This window comes from Elephas maximus, chromosome 3 (assembly GCF_024166365.1).
Source record: "Elephas maximus indicus isolate mEleMax1 chromosome 3, mEleMax1 primary haplotype, whole genome shotgun sequence".
In the NCBI taxonomy this organism is placed as follows: Eukaryota; Metazoa; Chordata; class Mammalia; order Proboscidea; family Elephantidae; genus Elephas; species Elephas maximus.
The window spans coordinates 14,898,782-14,909,300 of NC_064821.1; the positions used below are offsets into that span (position 1 = coordinate 14,898,782).

The 10,519-nt window shown below is 40.5% G+C and overlaps 1 protein-coding gene across 1 annotated transcript; it reads left to right on the forward strand.

Annotated features, from left to right (window-relative positions):
* The first annotated feature begins 9,623 nt into the window (after window positions 1-9,623).
* LOC126070889 (olfactory receptor 7G2-like) lies at window positions 9,624-10,319 on the forward strand. The gene has a single exon (XM_049875226.1). The coding sequence runs from the start codon at window positions 9,624-9,626 to the stop codon at window positions 10,317-10,319; it is 696 nt and encodes a 231-aa protein (XP_049731183.1).
* The last annotated feature ends 200 nt before the right edge of the window (window positions 10,320-10,519 follow it).

Genomic DNA, 10,519 nt, shown 5'->3' on the forward strand with positions numbered 1-10,519 from the left:
TGCCTCACCCAGGTCTGCTTTGTCCTGGTTTTCACTAGTTTGCAATGTTTTCTCCTTGGAGTAATGGCCTATGACCTCTATGTGGCCATTTGTCAACCAAGACATAAACAGTCATCATGAACCATTGCCACTGTGGTCTGTTGATTCTACTCTCCTTTTTCATTACGACTGTGGATGCCTCGATCCACAGCCTGATAGTGTTGCACCTGTCTTTCTGCACAGACTGGGCAATCTCCTACTTCTGAGAAGCTGTTCAGGTCATCAAGATTGCCAGTTCTGATACCTTCGTCAAGAACATCTTCTAACATTTGGCAGCTACCATACTGGGTGATGTTCCCCTCTCTGGAATCATTTTCTTTTATACTCAAATTGCCTCCTCCATTTTGAGAATGTCTTCAGCAGGTGGAATGCATAAGGCTTTTTCTACCTGTGGGTCTCATCTTTCAGTTGTTTCCTAGTTCTATGGGACAGGCTTAGGTATGTATATTAGTGCTGCATTTACACTCTTCCAGGAAGACTGCAGTAGCTTCAATGATGTACACTATGGTGACTCTCATGATGAACTCCTTTATCTACAATCTGAGAAACAGGGACATGAAGGGGAGCTTGAAGAACATTATCAGGTGTATATCTGTTTTTCAGTGATTTAATTATCTGCTTTGGGCTTGGATTTCTAGATTGCATCAAAGGGGAAGAATACTCATGAGCCAGAATTCCTGACTCTCCCATCACACGTTCTTCTAAAATGACAAGCGCAATTCACCTTGGGATTGGACCCTGACTCTGTTCTTTGTGTAGCTCTGTACTTTTGACAGATAATTTCATCCCTCAGTTGTTGTTGTTAGATGCCATCAAGTTGGTTCCAACTCATAGTGACCTTATATACAACAGAACAAAACACTGTCCGGTCCTGTGCCATGCCCATAATTGTTGTTATGCTTGAGCCCATTGTTACAGCCACTGTGTCAATCCATCTCGTCGTGGGTCTTCCGCTTTTTCATTGACACTGTATTTACCAAGCATGATGTCCTTCTCCAGGGACTGATCACTCCTGACAACATGTTCAAAGTATGTAGGACATAGTCTCACCATCCTTGCTTCCAAGGAGCAACTTAGTTGTACTTTTTCCAAGATAGGTTTGTTTGTTCTTTTGGCTGTCCATGATATATTCAATATTCTTCACCAATAACACAATTCAAAGGCGCCAATTCTTCTTCTGTCTTTCTTAGTTATTGTCCAGCTTTTGCAAGCATATAATACTATTGAAAATACCATGGCTTGGATCAGGCACACCTTAGTCTTCAAGGTGTTATCTTTGCATTTCATCACTTTTAAGAGGTCTTTTGCAGCAGATTTGCCTAAAGCACTGCATCTTTTGATTTCTTTACTGATGCTTCCATGGCTGTTGATTGTGGATCCAAGTAAAATGAAATCCTTGACAACTTCAATCTTTTCTCCATTTATCATGATGTCGATTATTGGTCCAGTTGTAGGGATTTTTGTTTCCTTTATGTTGAGGGGAAACCCCGGTGGTGTAGTGGTTAAGTTCTACGGCAGCTGACCATAGGGCCAGCAGTTCCAATCCACCAGGTGCTCCATGGAAACTCTATGGGCAGTTCTGCTCTGTCCTACAGGATCGCTATGAGTCAGAATCGACTCGACGGGACTGGGTTTGTTTTTTTTTGTTTTTTTGTTTTAAGTTGAGGTGTAATCCATACTGAAGTCTGTGGTCTTGGATCTTCATCAGTAAGTGCTTCAAGTCCTCTTTGCTTTCAGCAAGCGAGGTTGTGTCATCTGCAAAACGCAGGTTATTAATGAGTCTTCCTCCAGTCCTGATGCCCAGTTCTTCTTCATATAGTCCAGATTCTCTGATTACATGCTCAGCATACAGATTGAATAGGCATGGTGAAGGGATACAACCCGAAGCACACCTTTTCTGAATTTAAACCACACAGCCTCCCCTTGTTCTGGTCAAATGATTGCCTCTTGATATATGTACAGGTTCCTCATGAGCACAATTAAGTGTTCTGGAAGTCCCATTCTTTGCAATGTTATCCGTAATTTATTATGGTCCACACAGTCGAATGCTTTTACATAGTCAATAAAATACAGGTAAACATCTTCCTGGTATTCTCTGCTTTCAGCCAGGATCCATCTGACATCAGCAATGATATCCCTGTTTCCAAGTCCTCCCCTGAATCTGGCCTGAATTGCTGGCAGTTCCCTGTGGATATTATCTGCTTTTGAACGATCTTCAGCAAAATTTTACTTGCATGTGATATTAATGATATTGTTCGATAATTTCCACATTCGGTTGGATCACCTTTCTTGGGAATAGGCATAAATATGGATCTTTTCCAGTTGGCTGACCAGGTAGCTGTTTTCCAAATTTCTTGGCCGAGTTGAGTGAGAACCTCCAGTGCTGCATCCGTTTGTTGAAACATCTCAGTTGATTCCCTTCAATTCCTGGAGCCTTGCCTTTTGCCAATGCCTTCAGTGCAGCTTGGACTTCTTCCTTCAGTCCCATTGGTTCCTGATCATATGCTACCTCTTGAAATGGTTGAGCGTCAACCAATTATTTTTGTTATAATGACTGTTTATTCCTTCCATCTTCTTTTGATGCTTCCTGCATCATTTAATATTTTCCCCATAAAATCCTTCACTATTGCAACTCAAGACTTGAATTTTTTCTTCAGTTCTTTTATCTTGAGAAATGCTGAGCCTGGTCTTCTGTTTTGTTTTTCTATTTCCAACTCTTTGCACACATCATTATAATACTTATTTTGTCTTCTTGAGCAGCCCTTTGAAATCTTCTGTTCAGTTCTTTTACTGCATCATTTTTTCCTTTTGCTTTAGCTACTCGATGTTCAAAAGCAAGTTTTTGTCATTTTGTCATACTGTGGGGGCTTGTGTGTTGCTGTGATGCTGGAAGCTATGTCACCGGTATTCAGATACCAGCAGGGTCACCCATCATGGACAGGTTTCAGCTGAGCTTCCAGACTAAGACAGACTAGGATGAAGGACCAGACAATCTACTTCTGAAAAGAATTAGCCAGTGAAAACCTTTTGCAACACTCTAACCCCAGTTTATTTGGTCAAGTTTTATAGAAGCAGCACCTGAGGCAGGTATTCTGTTATGTGATTGTGAGGGCATCCATTTCAGCAGAAGGAAAGTGGGAGAAGGTGAAGAGAGCCAGGAAAGGATGAAAGCAAAGTTGTGGGGATAGCCAGAGGCTAGCTTCAGCCTGATTCCATGGACAAAGCCATGTGAATGGAAAGTTAGAATTAGTCCCACTGTGAGAGATGAGAGCTTACTTTTCATGCCCCAATCAGTAATCACTGAGACATGTCATTGATAAATTGTATGTGTAAAAAGTAACATCAGCATTCATCATATTCAGTTTCATTATCTACAAAAGGGACAAAATTAGATGATTTCCGTGGCTTCAGAAGATTGTGAGGTAACTGAACCTTATCAGTGAGAAAGACTTTGATTCTAATAAGAAAATATAAACCTTGGCTCTAACAGGTTTTCATTACAAATGCTTCATTACAAGGACTTCGGAGGTAGAAAATGCACAAGAACAGGTCGGTAGGGTTTCATTCAGTCTCCTACAAGGTGGCTGCATTCTAGGACAGCAACAGATCCAGGTGTCCTAATCACTTTTGATGCTCAGAGACACAAAACTGACTCCTTCTTTGGGCCTACTATTAATAGAGGATCTTTTGTTAATAGAGATCTATTGTTAATAGGAAAACCCTGGTGGCATAGTGTTTAAAAGTTACGGCTGCTAACCAAAAGTCAGCAGTTCAAATCTACGAGGCACTCCTTGGAAACTCCATGGGGCAGTTCTACTCTTCCCTATAGGGTAGCTATGCGTTGGAATCAACTCGATGGCAATGGGTTTGGTTTTTTATTGTTAATAGACCTTTCCATGGAGTGATACAGAAGACATCTCCTCCTCTCTCACCACTTTGAATAGGATCATACATCCCTTCCTCATTAAACTTCTCGTATGGGAAAAATCGAGTACTATGACAGCCTCAGGCTGACCATGCAGATTGTATTTCTGTTGGTTAGTGAACCCCTGCAACCACTAAAACCACTAATACAATGGCTGGCACATAACTCTCGATAAAATCCAACTGGGATCATTGAGTTCTATACATTACCATTATTTATAAGGCTTGTTATTCCTTGCTCTCAAACATTTCTACCACTTGATTCAGCAGTTTTATTGGTTTCCCTTTATTGTAATATCTTTCAGCAGGTTTACTAGTCTTAATAATATACTCAAATGAATAATTATTCAGTAGTCTGGGTAGAGATGACAGTCTTTTTTGGACCCCTATTTGCTTTGATCTTGTCTAATTGATTTATTGATCAGAGTGTATATGAGGTGTTACATTTGTCCTTGTTGTTGTTGTTAGGTGCCATTGAGTTGGTTCCGACTCATAGCGACCCTATGCACAACAGAACAAACACTGTCTGGTCCTGTGCCATCCTTACAATCGTCGTTATGCTTGAGCTCATTGTTGCAGTCACTGTGTGAATCCACCTTGTTGAGGGTCTTCCTCTTTTCCGCTGACCCTGTACTCTGCCAATCATGATGTCCTTCTCCAGGGACTGATCCCTCCTGACAACATGACCAAAGTATGTAAGAGGCAGTCTCGCCATCCTTGCCTCTAAGGAGCATTTTGGCCGCACTTCTTCCAAGACAGATTTGTTCATTCTTTTGGCAGTCCGTGGTACATTCAATATTCTTGGCCAACACCACAATTCAAAGGCGTTAATTCTTCAGTCTTCCTTATTCATTGTCCAGCTTTCACATGCATATGATGCGATGGAAAATACCATGGCTTGGGTCCGGCGCACCTTAGTCTTCAGGGTGACATCTTTGCTCTTCAACACTTGGAAGAGGTCCTTTGCAGCAGATTTGCCCAATGCAATGCCGAATGTGGAAATTATAGAACGCAATCATTAATATCACATGCAAGCAAAATTTTGCTGAAGATCATTCAAAAACGGCTGCAGCAGTATATCAATAGGGAACTGCCAGAAATTCAGGCTGATTTCAGAAGAGGATGTGGAACCAAGGATATCACTGCTGATGTCAGATGGATCCTGGCTGAAAGCAGAGAATACCAGAAGGATGTTTACCTGTTATTTTATTTACTATGCAAAGGCATTAGGCTGTGTGGACCGTAACAAATTATGGATAACATTGTGAAGAATGGGAATTCCAGAACACTTGATTGTGCTCATGAGGAACCTTTACATAGATCAAGAGGCCGTTGTTCGGACAGAACAAGGGGATACTGATTGGTTTAAAGTCAGGCAAGGTGTGCGTCAGGGTTGTATTCTTTCACCATACCTATTTAATTTGTATGCTGAACAAATAACATGAGAAACTGGACTATATGAGAAAGAACAGGGCATCAGGATCAGAGGAAGACTCATTAACAACCTGCGTTATGCAGATGACACAACCTTGCTTGCTGAAAGTGAAGAGGACTTGAAACACTTAGTAATGAAGAGCAAAGACCACAGCCTTCAGTATGGATTACACCTCAACATAAAGAAAACAAAAATCCTCACAACTGGACTAATGAGCAACATCATGATAAACGGAGAAAAGACTGAAGTTGTCAAGGATTTCATTTTGCTTGGCTCCACAATCAACAGCCATGGAAGCAGCAGTCAAGAAATCAAAAGACTTTTCTTCTTAGTCACCTTATTTTGCAGTTTTTCTTTCTCAACCCTGGTGAGTCTACACAGAAGTTGAATAAAATTAATTAAATCACTGAAGTTTTAGAGGGCTTCCTGTGCTCTTAGAGATCTCATGTGAAACTTTTTAATGTGTGTTTGTGAGGAAAATAGTTTTCCTGTGGGGATGGATTTTATTTTGAGGAAGACGTGTTGACTGCATATCAGGACAGCAGAAGAGGGAAAGTGGCAGGCTCAGGAAGGTGGCTTTTCCCACAGGCACAAAGAAGCAGAGTCATCAGTCAGAATCATCTCTGTAGTATGGGTGTGACAAAAAATCAGGTCTTGTACCATCAGTGGAGTGTACAGAGAGCCTACTGTTCAGGTCATTGATGGTGGTGGTGGGATTGTGTTCACCGGCACACTCGGAGGACACCTCACCTGGCACAACATGTGTCTCCTAGTACAAAGATGCTCCATTTATGTTCATACTGTATGTTCATACCTCACCCAAGAACTACTGACTTTGATCTCTGGGTATACATTCCAGTGATGAGCATTGTTAATAACTCCTTTTTGAGATTTTGATGTGTGCCGAAATCTGAGAAGCATGATGTAAATATTAGAACGTGGAAGAATGTATTAGAATATGGGCTACAAAAGAATCTGGAATTTGAAAATCTTTTCAGTTTTACTTATTAACATATCATTTTCAAAGTAGTGTATGAAATGTATTTGTAGCTCTTAAAGAATGGCAATGTAATGAAAACTCATATCTCTACCCCTGGGTTAAGAAATGAAGTAATGCCATCACCATGGAATCCATTTCAAGTGTCTTCCATTCACATTTTCCTCTTTCCTCCCAGTAGCAAGCACTATCCTGAATTCTGTATTTATCATTTTCTGTGACGTTCTTCTATTTTGTTGAATCCTATTACTATGGATTGAGTTATGTCCTCCAGGAAGATAGGTTGAAATCTTAAACACTTGTATCTGTTGCCAATTTTCTTTTCTCAGTATTTCTGTTCTACCTCCTAGTTTCTTGCCTAGTTACTGGGGTGTTTCAACTTGCAAGTGGCCATCAAAACTCAACAATTAGTCTTCATTCACCTGGGGAAGAAGGAGAGTCAGAAATAGGAGAAGGGTATCAAATGTGTGCCTGGTTGCCTTCATGAACAACTGCCTCCTTTACCATGAGTCCATAACTTGATGATGCCTGATTACCATTACCAAATGTTTTGATCAAAAATTGTATAGAAAAATTCTGATCAAATGGGGTGGCGGGAGGGGGAGAATTTGGAACAGAATTTCAAATTTTTAATGGCTTTAGACTTTCTGCAGCCATCGAGGCTGAATGAACCCCTGAAACTATGGCCCTGAAATAATCTTTAAACTTGAAACCATAAACCAATATTATACACTAAAGTCTTCTTTGAATGGTAATTTAAAACAAAACAAAACATGGCTTATCTTAATTAGTAAAGTACTTCTGCTTTGAGCATTGTACATTTTTAAAGAATTATCTATGTGAGGTCAAATTGACCATGGCAACTCAAAAGTTTGGATGGGAAGTATAGGGGGCAGTGAGTTTAAGACATTGGTAGTGGAAAGTTTTGGAGGTAGCAGGTATGGTAGCACTATTTGAAGAATGCAATCAATGTCACTGAATTGAACCTGTAGAAATTGTTGAAATCCTGTAACTTTGGCTGACTATACTTTCACCAGAGTTAAAATTTTTTTCTTTAATATGAAGGGTTTTTAAGGAAGTATTCACATGGAACACCATCTTCACCATCTGCCATCTAAGCCTACTGAGAATGTGGATAAACCTGCACACTAGTGATGACATTGTGATTTCTTACAACTCTATTAAAATCAAAAGCCAAATTATCAACCCACCTTCCACTAATGTAGATTGAAGAACAATGTAGATTGAAACTATCATGATGAAACTGGAAAAACTGTGATGAAATTGTAAATCCTAAAAAGGGAGTAATATGTCTATAGGGTCTCTATGAGTTGGAGTCGACTCGGCGGCACTGGGTGGGTTTTATGTCTCTCAGCGGTGATTATAGTCAGAATTGACTACAGAGAATAGCTTAGAATCTTCTGTGCAATACACACAGGATGAAGATTAACATTCATGAAACATTAATGACTCATAAAAAGAAACAACTCTTAATGTTTACATTTGTATAATATCTTAATATAATATTTATATCCACATATATAAACTGTATTTTTATAAAATCAACATCAAGCTTCCTTATATCATTGGTAAAATAGAGATGCTTTTAGTTGCATATAAATAAAGAAGATAAGAGTTCAGTTAGAGAAGGATGGCGTGTCAATTTATACAAAGTATGCACCAGGAAGGTGAGCAGAAAGAGGTGGAGAGAAGTGGAATCCAGTTACTGGGAATCAGTCATCCTGAGTTCTCCTCTTTTTTTTTTTTTTTATGATCTTGGTCGGAAACCCTGGTGGTGCAGTGGTTTAGAGCTACGGCTGATAACTGAAAGATGGGCAATTTGAATCCACGAGGCACTCCTTGGGAACACTATGGGGAATTCTACTCTGTCCTTTAGAGTTGCTATGAGTCCGAATCTACTGGACAGGAACAGGTTTTTTTTGTTTTTTGTTTTTAATTGCCTTGGTCTCTTCAGATTTGCATTGCCCTGGGATCAGAATAACAATAAAACAGTTTGGCTAATGAAGAACTTTGGATACTACCTGCCCAGGGACAGAGACTGGAAATAGTCTTCCCGTGTCTAACTCACTCAACAGTCCTCCCCCATCAGGAAGCAGCACACCTGAGACTCCACCCACAGATGATCCTTCTTGCTCAGAAGCATCCTGCTTCATTCAGTCCCTCTGTCTTTCTTCAGGACACATCTTCCACCTTTCCCATCCAGGGCAGAGTTCAGGCATCATTCTTCAGTGATATCAGCCAGGTAACTTTAAACTGCTTAGCTAATATTTAAAAATGAGGGCTAAGGGCAGATATCTTAGTACAGATTTATCCAGATGAAGCTGTGACTAGGGTACGTTCATAAAATGAACGGAGTCTCCCATAGGACAATTGGCTCTCTGCCATCTTCCTAACATATTTCCTTGTATCTTAGCATCAATGCTCAAGCAGCTCTCATTCCGGTAGTCTCCTTCTCTCACTCTGTAATGATATGGGCCATGTTCCTCCTGAGCAAACAGAAGGACTGCTATAGAATCCTCTGACATTTACTTGCATTCTTGTGGGGGAGGGGGTTGGCTTCACCTTATCTTCCCATTTCTGGTTCTTAACATACCTTCATATTATCTCTGTTGTCTAGCTCTGATCTATGAAAAAGGTGGTGGAGACTCAGACAGACACATCTGGCTGCTCCCCTAGTCTATATATTTGTCCGTAAAAAATTGCAAAATTTATAAATGATCATATCCACAGATTGTGCAAAAACAGTACTTACTGAATGAAAGACCATGACCGTTTCCTCTTTCCAGAATGCTCTGCTATATCAGCGTTGTTTTTTTTTAAGTAACAAAATATGCATAATGAAGACACCCCATTTATTTTCTTCTCCTACTTTCCCAAGATCGTGCTTGCCTCTGGTGATGTAGCTGCTGCTGGTCCAGGAACCATACATTTGATTTTCTTATATTTCTTCTGTCATGTCATCAACAATATGGAACCAGAAATCAAACAGATATTTCAAAATTCTTTCTCCTGGTACTGACAGAAGATCCGGAACTGCAAGCCCCCCTATTTAGTCTGTTTCTGTCCATATATCTGGTCACTGTCCTAGGAAACTTGCTCATTGTCTTGGCTGTCATCTTTGACTGCCACCTCCACACCCCCATGTATTTCTTTCTTGCCAATCTGTCCCTCACTGACATCTGTTTCAGTACCACCACAATTCCAAAGATGCTAGTGAACCTCCAAGCACAGAATCACAGCATCACATATGCAGGCTGCCTCACCCAGGTGTGCTTTGTCCTAGTTTTTGCTGCTTTGGAAAATTTTCTCCTTGGAGTAATGGCCTATGACCGCTTTGTAGCCATTTGTCACCCACTAAAGTACACTGTCATCATGAACCCCCACATCTGTGGCCTGCTGATTCTACTCTCCTTGTTCATTAGCATCACGAACGCCCTGCTCCACAGTCTGATGTCATTGCGACTGTCCTTCTGCACAAAGCTAGTAATTCCTTACTTCTTCAGTGAAGTTCTTCAGGTCATCAAGGTTGCCTGTTCTGATGCCCTCATCAATAACATCTTCTCATACTTCGCAGCTACAATACTGGGTGGTGTTCCTCTCTCTGGAATCATTTTCTCTTATGCTCAAATTGTCTCCTCCATTTTGAGAATGCCATCAGCAGTTGGAAAGTATAAAGCTTTTTCCACTTGTGGGTCTCATCTCTCAGGAATTTCTTTGTTCTGTGGGACAGGTTTTGGTTCATATATCAGTGCTGCATTTACCCCTTCTAGGAGGACTGCAGTAGCTTCAGTGATGTGCACAGTGGTCACTCCCATAATGAACCCCTTTATCTACAGCCTGAGAAACAGGGAAGTGAAGGGGGCTTTGAGAAAAATTATGAGGAGCATACCTGCTTTTCAGTGATTACATTACCTACATTTGGCTTGGCTTTCTAGACTGCATCAAAGTGAAAGAATAATTGTGAGACAGGAAGCCTGACTCTTCCACCAACACTTTCTTCTAAAATAATGACATAACCTAGTGGCTAAGTGCAACTCAATGTAGGTTTGAAATTTGAATTTTCTCTTTGTGTAGCTCTGTGCTATTTGACAAATTATTTTTAT

Excerpts from the sequence above, each read along its gene's own strand:
- LOC126070889 (XM_049875226.1), top strand. The coding sequence starts at position 9,624 with ATGCTAGTGAACCTCCAAGCACAGAATCACAGCATCACATATGCAGGC.